The sequence below is a fragment of the Chelonoidis abingdonii genome, chromosome 2 (genome assembly GCF_003597395.2).
Source record: "Chelonoidis abingdonii isolate Lonesome George chromosome 2, CheloAbing_2.0, whole genome shotgun sequence".
Lineage (NCBI taxonomy): Eukaryota > Metazoa > Chordata > Testudines > Testudinidae > Chelonoidis > Chelonoidis abingdonii.
Window position 1 is genome coordinate 174,393,079 of NC_133770.1, and position 13,263 is coordinate 174,406,341.

The 13,263-nt window shown below is 39.1% G+C and overlaps 2 protein-coding genes across 2 annotated transcripts in view; both read left to right on the plus strand.

Annotated features, from left to right (window-relative positions):
• ZCCHC2 (zinc finger CCHC-type containing 2) overlaps positions 1-13,263 on the plus strand; it is a 347,582-nt gene that overhangs the window by 292,828 nt on the left and 41,491 nt on the right. The gene's annotated exons all lie outside the window — the stretch shown is intronic.
• The window catches only part of PHLPP1 (PH domain and leucine rich repeat protein phosphatase 1), a 245,757-nt gene that overhangs the window by 119,436 nt on the left and 113,058 nt on the right, over positions 1-13,263 (plus strand). Inside the window, exon 3 of the mRNA XM_075062811.1 lies at positions 867-992. Within this exon, the coding sequence (XP_074918912.1) occupies positions 867-992 (126 nt within the window). The remainder of the gene's footprint in view (positions 1-866; positions 993-13,263) is intronic.

Sequence of the window (13,263 nt, forward strand, 5' to 3'; positions counted from 1 at the left end):
CTTCCTGGTTTACAAAAGGCATTCCAGAACGTAGTGTTGTGAAACATCACAGAAACATCTTGGAGACCATACATTGTACCAGTTTCCTTTTTAAAGGTAAATTTTTATTAGTGAAGAATAAAACTAAATTGTATATTCTTTGCAGCTCCTTATTGAATGTATAAAAGTCTTTCATAAGGAAAGTCTTTTTTTTCTGTAGAGTTCTTTTCAGGTCATCCCATATACCTTGCTGAAGACCTCTAGTAAAAACAGAGATGAGGACTTCTTGCTTTCACGTGTTTGGAATATCCAGACAAAACTGAACATTTGATGCTGGTTTTTATATAAAAGGAGCAGCAAAAGGCACAAAATATTTTTTGTTTCACGTTCCTCTGTTAAAGGCTTATCAGCAAATTCTTGTTTAAACTAGAAAAGAGTTATTGCCAAACTCCTCTCCCTTCCCTGCCCTACCCACAGTCCATCAGATTTACATATCTCCCACTCCATTTCACAGACAGAAGCAGCATGTGATTAATAGAAATTTTTTTAAATGCCAGAAAATAATTGGCTTTATGGCAGTTTAATTTTGAAAAGTCTTATGACATTCAGGTCTTAAGAATTATCCAGATGTTTATCTTCAACTCTAACTGTACATTTATATAACTTACTTCAAGAGTCCTGTTAAACAGTTCAGGTTTCTTAATCTGTTGCTTGCATGGGTTTTGTGGCTTCTTGACACTAGATTAATTAGATTGCAGGCATAACAATACTTAATGAGGTTTTTGTGCTGTTCCTCCGTTTCACAGCTTCACTTTGCCTTGCTGGTTGCACACTGACTCTTTCTTTCCAAATTTTAAGCAGTAATTATTTTATCTTTTTAAATACAGGTGGAAGAAGTGAAAAAGCACCAGCACTGTTTAGCATTTAGTTCCTCTGGACCTCAGAGCCAGACCTATTACATTTGTTTTGATACCTTCACGGAGTATTTACGGTGGCTTCGACAAGCATCCAAGGTAAGAACACTTCTAGCAACTAGAGTTCTCCTTCGTTTTCTACTTAAGAAGAATGTTGTTCACTTTCACTGTAATAGCATAAACTGTTGTGGGTCTGTGGCTGGAGTGAGGTGTGTGTGTGTTGCTGTTAAAATCCATTTGCCTGCAATGTGTAAATAAAGAATACTAGCCAGATTTACCTCTCTTTCCCTCACCTTGGTGCTGCTCACTAATGTAGGGAATAAGGCCACTAGAACAGAGAAGATGAGCAGTAATATCTCTTTCCAAGCTTTCAATATGAAAAGTTGTGTTTCAGAAGTAATAAAAGCTGTGGTAATGTAAGACATGTAGATAACCCAAAGACAGTGCTAGAAACTTTAAGAACCAGTTGGAGGAGTTCTTCTGTTGAGAATGTTGTGCTTCACTTCGGTCTTAAAATAGGTAAAGTTTAGTGACTGGCAAGATATCAACATATTTCCTATGGCTGATCAATTAGTGTTCCCCAATATACTGTATTTTGGTACCTGTTCAACATCACTGCAGTCAGATTATACATCTACCAGTGCTAGTCTGTCCACAAATAGAGCAACCCACCTTCTAGCTGAGCTGAAGAATTTCTATTTCAGAGCTCCTTTGCATTTGCCTTCTGCTGGAAAGACTGAGCATGGTGAGGAGCCTGTTCTCCCCACTTCCCTCAGTGGAATAGCTCTGAACAGCAGTTGAGGCAGAGTTCAGAGCAGCCCTGCTCTTTCTCCTGTCATTCTGATAGCAAAGCAGCATAAGGGGGTGCAGTAGGAAAAGCCAGGCAAGGAGACTGGAGGTGCTGAGGATACAAGGGAACCTCAGAATAAAAGAGAAGTAAATCAATAATTGAACAGAAATCCCACAATGCAATGGGCAGGGTGAGGCAATAAGAGACAGCTAAATAAGCTGACACTAAAACACTTTCAACATCAGTCCAAAAATGTTTAGATTCCTGTCTATGCCTTATCATGTGTGTGATGGGGAGGCCCACTCATGTTTAAAAATGAAAGCTCTGAGCATGTTAAAGTAGAGTTCCGGACTTAAAAATACATCATGTGTGTTAGAGCAGGCTTTGCCAACAGAATTTAGGTGTTGTTATTTTCCACCATTTGCATTATTAACTCTTACTATTTGATGCCATATTATCTTGTCTTGAGAGGTTTTTCTGCAATTGTCTTTTTCTCTGTTATACTCATTTTTTCCCATCTACTCCTTTAGTCAGGTTCTTTGCAGTGTCTGATGATAGCTCATATTCCTGTATCTTGCGCACTGAAGGGTAAAGAATGTTTCAGTTCTTTTGTCACACTGGTTAAATATTTTTCTCTTTGGTTTTCCACTGTATTTTTAATGTTGATTAATTCTATATTTAGTAAGAGACTCCCAGTTTTTATGTTCTTGATTGCATTAAGGTAATTTGTGTGATTTTTTTTGAAGAGATTTATAGATTTAATGGCACTTTAGATCATTTTCAGTCTCTGGCTTTTCCAAAAGGCAGTATACTCTGAAACCATACTTTATTTAGTGAATGTTTGAAGTATTGGTTTTTAAAGAGGATTGTTAATTTTATGCTCCTATAGTAAATTGGGTTGAATTATGTTGTAGCTTTCCTTGAGCAATAAATGTTTGGGATTTTTTCTGGAACAGAATACCCTTTGTGCATGTTCTAGTACAGGGGTAGGGAACCTGGTGGCATGGGTGCCAAAGGCGGCACGTGAGCTAGTTTTCAGTGGCACTCGCATTGCCCAGGTCCTGGCCACTGGTGGGGGGGGGGGCCTACATTTTAATTTAATTTTAAATTAAGCTTCTTAAACATTTACTTTAAATACAACAATAGTTTAGATATATATTATAGACTTATAGAAAGACATTATAAAAATGTTAATGTATTACTGGCACGTGACACCTTAAATTAAAGTGACTAAATGAAGACTTGGCACACCACTTCTGAAAGGTTGCTGACCCCTGTTCTAGTAGTTCATCTGTTTTAGGCTTTTGTATTGGAACAGTAACCTAAAACTCCCTGACTTCTTACTTTGAAGCCAAGGTATGCACGGATTGGGGTCTGGTCTGATTTCCAGTTTTGAGCTTGTTCTTGTTGTTCAGTTGATCTTTATACAAGACAAGTGTTCTTTCATCTCCAGTGGCTCTGACATTGGGTGAATAAAGAGCAGATCTCATGAGTGAGGATAAACAGTGTAAAACAATGAACTTCAGAAGTAGAAATAAATGGCCAGAAAGTCCCACTGAATTACTGACAGCATAGGCTTGTTCTGTACCATGCTGTGCCTTCTCTCTTGCTCTGTCTCACCCATATGACTAACAGTATTGGGAAGGTAGCCAACCTGAGGACATCTCCCCATATAGTCATGACATCTTCCCTTTTTTAAATGTAGGGGGAGGAACTCCAAGCCCAGAGCTCATAGAAGGCTTTAAGTGCCAGAACTGAGGAAAGCCACTAATATTGGCAGTTCAACACTTAAGTATGTTGACAGCAGCACATAGCAAGAGAGAGAGTGAGAAAATCTTTCATAGTTTACATGTTCATCTAACTCGATGGCTCTGTTCCAGTAGTATAGGTGCTTTGTAGATTCACATCTTTCAGACAGGACTTAATGTGTTAGAATGAAGTTTCTCTAAACTGTTATGTAAGATAAATATGGAAAAACAAGTGATACCAGCTCAGCTAAATGTGTTAGTGTGAGAAGTATCATTTAATAACAGAATAGTATGTTACTGAAATAGTAAAACTAGCAATAACCACAAATTTAAATATTTTGAGTACTAATACCAGTACCTGTAAAATTCAATTTAGAGGATGAAATAAATAGTTCCTGAGTTGCATGTATGAAGGGGAAGGATGGAAGGAATCTACCAGTGTGGCTTAGCCAAATGGAGGCCTTTTGTAGCAAAATAAACCCTAGCCCTGTATTTCCATTTCTGTATTTATCTTAAAGGATGCTACCTATCTGAATGCTAGTTCAATTAAAACTGGTTTCAGGCACTCAAAACACCCTTGGAAATGGGGGAGGGGGAGAGAAATACAAATGTACTGCTTAAATGTACAAAGTAAACCGTCTGGGGGGAGGGGTGGGGGAATTTTCTCAAATCTTTCATTGTTAGCTTTTAGGTCTAACTTTGTAACAGGTTAAATGTTTTTTTTAATAGAAGTGATCTATTTAAAATGCTATCCACTTTTAAATGTTTTTGGAGCTGGGGATTTATGAAATTTGTAGTCATGTGAATATTCATACTCATTGAAATTTTTTTAAAGTACATTCATTACTTAGTGGCATCTATTTGGATTTTCATTAACACTCAACATGATTAAATTCACTAGTATTCAGAAGCACTTCAGCATCTGTAAAGGATGGTCTGAAAGTAAAATTGTGTTGTCCCTAAATAGTATCTGTCTGATGTGTTCTGACAAATTAGAGTAAAAACTTCCACCTACTAGTATATTCAAAAAATAAAATGCATCATAAATTTAATAAACACAGGAAGTCACAGCACTAGATTTCATTTCAGTTTTCAATTATGAAAATCTTCAGTTGAAAAAACATTAGGTGGTATTATTTATACATGCTTCAGGAAAAATTCTCAGATGGTCTTGTGCACTTTTATATAACTTACGTAGTTTAATCTTGAAAATTGACTTTGCAAAGGATTGCTTGCTTTTACTGCATTTTTGTACGGAGGGTAACGAGTGACTATTTTAATAGCATGTCAAAGAAAAAAATCCCTAACAAATCATATATGCAACAGGAAAACATTGATAAGGAAACAGATTTCATTCAAGCTTCAAAACAATTAATGAGTGAATTGTTTGCATCCAATGATTGAGTTAATTTCCATTTTTTTTTATTGTGGAGACCAAAATGAATGCCACATCTTTCTAATTCTGCCTATCGCTAGTTATCAGTGAAAGGCTAAGAGTTAAGATTGTGGAAAACATAATGGGAAACATGTGCATGCTGTTGCTTCTTTAATTTAAAAAGTTTAATGTTAACTAATGCTCAAAATAAAAACAAGGTGATTCAAAGTGTGCATTAGCCAAGACTACCCTTTGCTTCCACCCCCGCCCCCAATATTTTCTGTTTGTTGTTAATGGCTTTTGGATAGGTTTTCATATGTCCTTTGCACGCACACATTTAAACAGTGGGGGGGGGGGGGGGCTGATTGTGTGTAGACTTGTACACAGATAAGACTCTATTATGGGGGGGAGGTAGAAATGGAGGCGATTACAGTGTGTTCTGCTCAAGACTGAAGTTCAGTGGGGTCACTGCAGAAAGGCTGACCTAGATATGGAACTTGGTGACACACTTGCTCCAAATAGGTCAGTTTTAAATATGGTGATTTAGCCTCAAATGGAATGCTTTTAAAAGCTGTAAATGTGCATGCTCTTCATTATTGATAGCCTTTTTCTACACTGTATCATAACTTTAGTTTTAATTTCTAAATATTGTAATTACAGTTTGTATGTTGTTCAAAAGGTTTATAAAGAGGATTCAGTTTTATTAATCTACTGTATTTACCCTATTGTCAGGCTGAAAACAAATAGGTGATTTTGTGTGTGTGTGTGTGTGTAAACTTGTTTTCCTGCTCTGATATTAACAGTATTTTGTTGTCTACATTAACTTGAAATCAAAATGCTGATACTTGTACAGTTCCTTAGTGCAAGTGGTTCAGGTTAAGCCGTTGATTCTGGACTATCACTGTACACATTTTCTACGGGAATAAGAGGAGAAAGAACGTAGTAGTACTAAACAGCAAAAAGAAGCAAACAGTAAACTAGAATACCAGAATTTTGACAGTTTTGAACGCCTTATACCTTACAGCATTAATTTGTAGGCAGAAAAGACTGAACTGGGTGGGGAGGTATTTAATGGCTTTTCACAAGACATTGGAACTTAAACATACCTTTTCACATTTTGTGTGGGACTTTCCTTAGCTGTTTGAAGTTACCAAGGGAAAATATTAATACCTCTGCCACATAGACAAATTTATTACCCACTGTGCATGTGGGTGCCATTCCACCTCATGAAGAGAACACTGACCTGGATCAAAAAAGTTTGTGTGACACGTTTGTGAGGCTATGCTTAGGAAAAGCTAACTTGTCCCACACTCTTGTTACACCTGTTCAAGTCACAGCCCTAACCAGGATACTATTACTGCAACAAGATGTCAATTTGGTTCTCTCTTCCAAACAAGGACACCAGCAGTACATCTCTATCAGATACCCTGTCTCAAAGTACCTAGCGACAGATGCTTTTCCAAGGAAGAAAAAACCATGTAGTGTGCCCTTATTTAAATTGTACAATACTATGCCGTAGAGAGAAATGGATGTTCTTCTCCAATAGTAATATGCCCTGGAGCATGAGGATTCATAACTCCTTTTATGCTAGCTACGTTGTAGATATCATAAGTCACGTTGTACTTGTACAGCACTTTTATGTCTTCAAGCTGTTTTACAAATATGACTATTACAAATGCCCAAGCTGCTTTTTTTTTTTTTTTTTTTTTTTTAAAGAAAATGAATTGCCCTGTGGCAATGACTTCCATGGATTTATTATACATTACATACAAAAGTATTTCCATTAAGATATCTTCAATGTGTTGGCTGTTTAGTTTAATTGAGCCATCCTCCTCCTTTCCAGTAACACCAGAATAAAGGCGGAGGACGGCTTTGGGCAATTCTAGCTGCGTTGCATTGTTCGAATGGCACTAAGCAGCCAGGATATACAATGAATATGGCCATAGAAGTTAAATAAAAGATTTAATATTCCATAACTTCCAGTAATTGGAAATATTACGTGGTAACCTTTTCCTTGGGTTTGTTTACCTTCCATGTATGAAATTTTTAATTTGAAAAAGTGAAATTCCCAGACTCAAGCTACATTAAGATGGACTTAAGGTTGAGAGTATGCTGTAACACAGGGTAAAATACATTACAAGATATTGTAATTTTACTGTAAATTGTCAATCTTAACTACATCTTAATAGAGCTTTTGTTTCTGAATTAAATGGAAGCTTTAAATTCTGGAGCACCATGTGGCGTCCAGAATCAGAGACCCTGTGCATGGGCCTAATGGACTTAATGGTTAATCTGGCCTTGATTTGCTATAATGCCATGTGCTTACGGCTGGAGAAGTTCAGTTCTACCTAATACAGTAGAACCTCAGAAATATGAACACCAGAGTTACAAACTGACCGGTCACTCTCACAGCTCATTTTGAACTGAAAGTATGCAGTCAGGCAGCAGAGACCCCAAAAAAAGCAAATACTGTACAACTAAATGTAAACTGCTTAAAAAAAGGGGAAGTTTAAAAAAAGATTTGACAAGGAAACTGTTTCTGTGCTTGTTTCATGTAAGTTTAAGATGGTTTAAAAGCCATAGTAAAGTTTCAAAGCTGTATTCAGTCAAGATTCAGTTGTAAACTTTTGAAAGAACAACCATAATGCTTTGTTCAGAGTTACGAACAACCTCCATTCCCGAGGTGTTTGTAGCTCTGAGTTTCTACAGTACTCTCAGTTCCCAGGAAAAGCTCTGAGCAAGAGAGAGAGGTACACCTGGGGGCAAACCTTCCTAAATAGGGTACACAAGTCTACACAGACTATTACAATTTTCCTAGACCTGATAAACTGAGTAGGTCCGTGGGTGGGTGGGTGGAGGGGTCAAATTGTGGTTGGAGGAACTTCATGATGGTTTAGTGGTTCCTTTTTAAAGAGGCAATAAACATTAGAAAAGTGCTTTGGTCAGCTCTAGTTTAGTCCAGTAACTAAAAGGTTAGTTCTCACTGTGTGCGCATGTGCTAAGGAGCAGTTGTCAGTCTTGTTCCTATTTGCTAATAGGGACTCAGAACCATAAAAGGTATGTTTGATGCAAATGTTTTAGTTTGATTTTTTTTTTTCTTAGTCTAGAGGTAAAGGTATTTGTATTAGCTGGGCATTTTCTAAAAGTGGTTGAGATTGGCTGTTTTGATCTCTCATCCTTTTGGCGTTTTCTTGACTACACATTAGTGATGAACTTATTCATAATTTGTGAAAGTAAACCTGTAGTTCTGATTTATTTTTTTTTATATTTTTTGTCCTCCAATTAAGTAGCACACCCATCCACCGGATAAGGGAAGATGGGCACACTGCAGTAGCATTTAATGTCCTACCTCCTAAGATCCCACGGTGGCAGCTTTAGGAAACTCTTATAAAATAGTTTTAAAACATATTTAAGATTTTTTTTCTAGGATGTGCTAGCTGGGCAGTTGGCCTTCCTGCTTTTTTTAATTCCTTTTTAATAAGGCAGTTGATTTTAAGGTAAATTTGGAGATATTAGTATGTCCTGTCTAACCATGCTTCGCATGCTTTGCCCTTCCCTGGTTGAGACAGTGTTTGCTCACTGATCACAGAATAGCATCATTGTTTTCATTAAGTAAGAAATACAAGCCTGTTTTACCCCCATGAGATTTTCTCTCCATTACAAATTTCATAGAAACAAATCAATACCATATTGAACAGCATCAGGGATAAGATACTTTTTACAACAGCAAAGCACAGACTGTTTCTTCACATTCAGATTGATAATTTCTTTGATTTTAAAGCATCTCATCTAATTTTGACAATTGCATTTTTTGGTGTTTTTTTTTTTAGATTGCTTTAAGTAAACCAGTCTCCTCCACAGTAGGCATAGTGTTCAGATAATACTTCTCTGGAAGTAGAGGTCTAAAAATAAACCCACAGTTTCCTTTTAGTGGTGATTTCAAGTACTGAAACATAAACAAAACCTCCGGTTTCCACACCGGATCTTAACTTCCTTTTTTGTGTATGTATGAAACCTTGAATATTAAGACCTTTGGTCTCTAATAATATCTAAGAGTTCCTGTCTTTGATGGTTTTTAGTATGTTTATTCATTGATGACACTTCCTGAAAAAATGTGCAGTTCAACTCTTTGAGTGCAATGCAGGCAATGGGCCTAGCTTTTGTTCTGGCATTGTCCCCTGAAATAGTGCAGGTGAAAAACCCGCAATTGCCCTTCAAGGTGCTACTCCGTTTTCCCAAAAAGATTCATAGGTACTGTAACGAAGAGAGTGGCGGTGTGCTGTTGCGCCCCTGGCTTAGTGGTTTCTGTTGTATTACAAGGTTTACAGTTTGGTTCAATGGCTCTCAGGCCCCCTCCCTACTCCTGTCCCCCCCCACCCCCCCATACCAGGGGTAGGCAACCTGTGACACACTGCTAAAGGTGGCACGCAAGCTGATTTTCAGTGACACTTACACTGCCCAGGTCCTGGCCACTGGTCTGGGGGGCTCTGCATTTTAATTTTAAAGGAAGCTTCTTAAACATTTTAAAAACTATTTACTTTACATACAACAATAGTATAGTAATATATTATAGACTCATAGAAAGAGACCTTCTTAAAGACGTTAAAATGTGTTACTGGCACGCAAAACCTTATATTAGAGTGAATAAATGAAGACTCAGCACACTACTTCTGAAGCGTTGCTGACCCCTGCACTATACAAATTGTTCCAGCCTCTCTGACAGGATTTATACCTTTTGTCTGTTGAAGCAAGAAAAATAACTTTGTGGATCCTATACCATATTTGTGTCCCTGGAAGAACAAAAGAATGATCAAACAGGTTTTAGAATTGCTGTGTGAAATAAGAATAGACTAGGGTTTTATTGTAATCGTAAAGCACTTAGAAGTGATTCTCTTCTTCTGATATCTATTGCTGTGTTCTGTGCCCTCAAAGTTGCTAAAGGTTAGTTGCCATATCAATTATGAACCTCAGTTTTCCAGGGTTTATAACATGCCTGATACCAGGATGGGACTGAAGCTTTGTATTCAGGCTGACTTAGACTACAAGTTTTCCCCACCTATTACAATAATTGAGATCTTTATGAATACGACTCCAAAGTACGTGACATGTTTAGTGATTTGAAGCTTTTAATTTCCTTGTTTCAATTAAGCTGTGGCTTTTCCAGTGGAGGGGAAAAACAAAACTAAACTTAGCAACCCTGTGATCCCCGTTCTAGACCACTGCCTTTAGTTAATAATGCACCTCTACCCCGATATAACGCTGTCCTCGGGAGCCAAAAAATCTTACCATGTTATAGGTGAAACTGCGTTATACTGAACTTGCTTTGATCTGCTGGAGCACGAAGTTACCCCCTCCCCCAAACGCTGCTTTACCACGTTATATCCGAATTCGTGTTATATCGGGTCACGTTATTGGGGTAGAGGTGTACGTGCAAAATGTTGCAGCCAAGAGTGAGAACTTGAAAATTATTTTGTGTGTACAATGATCACTTTTCAAGTGTCAATCATACGTTACCATTAAATCAGTCCTAATTAGGGTTGCCAACTTTGTAATAGTTAAAAACCAGATACTCCAACAGGAGTGCCAGAACTTCCCCCACCCTGCCTCTTCCTTTGAGGCCCTGCCTCTCTTTGGGGGAGAAGGGGCAAGAGCAGTCACTCGCTGCTTCCCCGCCAGGTCAGGAGGGGCTCACTTGCAGAGCCAGGGGTGGAGTTGCAGCTGCCTGATGCAGGTAAGAAGTGGTCCTGGCCGAGTAGGGGCTCATGCGGGTGACCGGTGTCTCCCCCACCCACAGTAACTGGACTTGGAGTATCTGGTAAGATGATCTGACCGGACACTGTCTAGTCTCCTTTTTGACTGGACTTCTGCTCAAAAACTGGACATGTGGCATCTCTAGTCCTAATAATAAATGTGATTCTGCAGCATACTTTTGTATATTTAGATATACAAGGCTTGCAGATTTTTCTGCTGAGTTAGAAATTGCATGAGGTGCTGTGTACACTGATTTAATGTGTGGCACCTTTTAATACAGAAAGATCCCAAAGTGTATTGCAAAATACACACCTATTTCTGAAATGCAGTCATTTTAGAGAGTTCCAGATAAACCTGTGTGTATGTGGCTTTGGTGTGTGCGTGTAGGAGGGGTGGTCGTAAGAAAGGGAATGGATGCAGATCCAAATTTTGGATCTGCGCAGGGTATTTGAAAAACATGAGGAATTGTTGAGTAGTTTTTCATTTGGGGTATTTGGGTGGTGAAGGCATGGGAAGGTAAATGTCTCTCTCTCTCCACTGCTTTACTTCTCATCTAAGGGTTGTTTTCTGGGAATGTCAAAAACCATGGAACCCTGAGGGAATCTTTTATAAGAGCAGACCTTTGAAAATCAGGTTAATGGCTTACACAGGGAAGGTAAAATAGAACCTTGGACATCCTCACTTACTGAGAGTGCAATGTTCAGTCATAAATTTTATGTTATTAATGGTGGGTTAGGATGCCTAGAGTTCAGATGAAACCTTTTTATTCTTTAAAAGCAGCAGAGAATCCTGTGGCACCTTATAGACTAACAGACGTTTTGGAGCATGAGCTTTCGTGGGTGAATACCCACTTCGTCGGATGCACCCACGAAAGCTCATGCTCCAAAACGTCTGTTAGTCTATAAGGTGCCACAAGATTCTCTGCTGCTTTTACAGATCCAGACTAACACGGCTACCCCTCTGATACTTTTTATTCTTTTAGATCTAAATAAAATAGGTAGAAGTGTGAATTAACTTACCCAAAATCTTGCAAGTAACTTTGAAATAACTTGCTAAACAGTAATCTTTTCTACAAATAGAAACATCTGGTAATCTACTGTGATCGGAACAGGTAGCAGTTTGATATACTATCTTAGAACAAAACTGAGGGTCTTAGTTCAAGAAACCTAAACAGAGTCAAAATCAGAGAGCCTCTTAAAAAGCCAAACCTGTAGAAGGAGGGGGAAAAGACTGTCACTTGTATCACAAAATGTTATATGAATTTACCACTGCAGACATTGCATCAAAATAAATTTAGGTTAGTACAGGACTTTGATCAAGACTGAGTGCACAGCTGTGTGGAAATGTTCCACCACTGATAAGTAGCTTATCTGGGTAATGGATTTGACGTTTCTCTCAATATTCAATAGAGAGCATGGCTAGAAAAAAAAATTCTGAAGTAAAAATTCAAACTGAAGTCTTAAATTGTGCTTGAGAGAGAGAGACCATTGTTTGACTTCTCCTGAATGGAATAAGTCAGAAAATAGTGACCTAGCCTTTTCAGCTAACACTTTTTCTAAAGATGTCCCTTGTTGGGAGGGTAGGACCCAAGCAAATAAAAATTGTTGGACTCGCTAGTAATCTCCTCAACAAGAAGCTGAAAGACTTTCCAGTAATTACTGCAGCAAAATTACCCCAACTGAACCAAATTTTTGGTGTTGGAGGATTCTGCCAACACAAAATAAATAGCAAAAACATGTTCTTGCTAAAATAAATTAAACTATTAAGAATATACCTACTCCTGATGTCAGAATATTACATCTGTCAGAAGGCGTAGATCAGAGGTGGGCAAACTTTTTGGCCTAGGGGCCACATCTAGGTATGGAAATTGTATGGCAGGCTATGAATGCTTACAAAATTGGGGGTTGGGGTGCAGGAGGAGGTGGGGGCTCTGGCTGGGGGTGCAGGCTCTTGGATGGGGCTCAGGATGAGGGGTTGGGGGTGCAGGAGGGTGCTTTGGGCTGGGATTGAGGGATTCAGAGGGCAGGAGGGGGATCAGGGCTGGGGCAGGGAGTTGGGGCACAGAAGGGGGTCAGGGGTGCAGGATATGGGTGGCACTTACCTCAAGTGGCACCCGGAAAATGCAGCATGTCCCCCCCCCCCCACCTTCTACACAGAAGCGTGGCCAGGCAGCTCTCTGTATGCTGCCATATCTGCAGGTGCTGCCCCTGTAGCTCACATTGGCCAAGGTTCCCAGCCAATAGGAGCTGTGGGGGCGGTGCTTGGGGTGGGGGCAGCATGCAGAGCACCCTGTCTGCCCCTGTGCATAGGTGCCAGCGGCAGGATATGCTGCTTCTTCCAGGAGTCGTGCAGAGTTATGGCACATGTGGATCAGGGCAAGCCCTGGACCCCAGTGGGTGCTTGAGGGTCGGATTAAAATGTCTGAAGGGCCAGATGCCGAGCCCCCAGGCCATAGTTTGTCCATCCCTGGCGTAGACAGTAGCTGTTCTGAGTCTTGTAAATAGTTGACCAAGCTGCTATGGAGCATAAGGGATTACCATTTTGAGGCAGAACAAGTGCACAAAGTGCTGGCCTCCAGACTGGACTGAAACAGTGAACTTTTAAATAAAGTGTAACTGCTAATATTTCCCAAACTAAGTGTTTTTCATAAGGTTTAAAACTTTTGAGACTACCAATAGCATTTTTTCTTTTGTCTGTTTTGTCTGT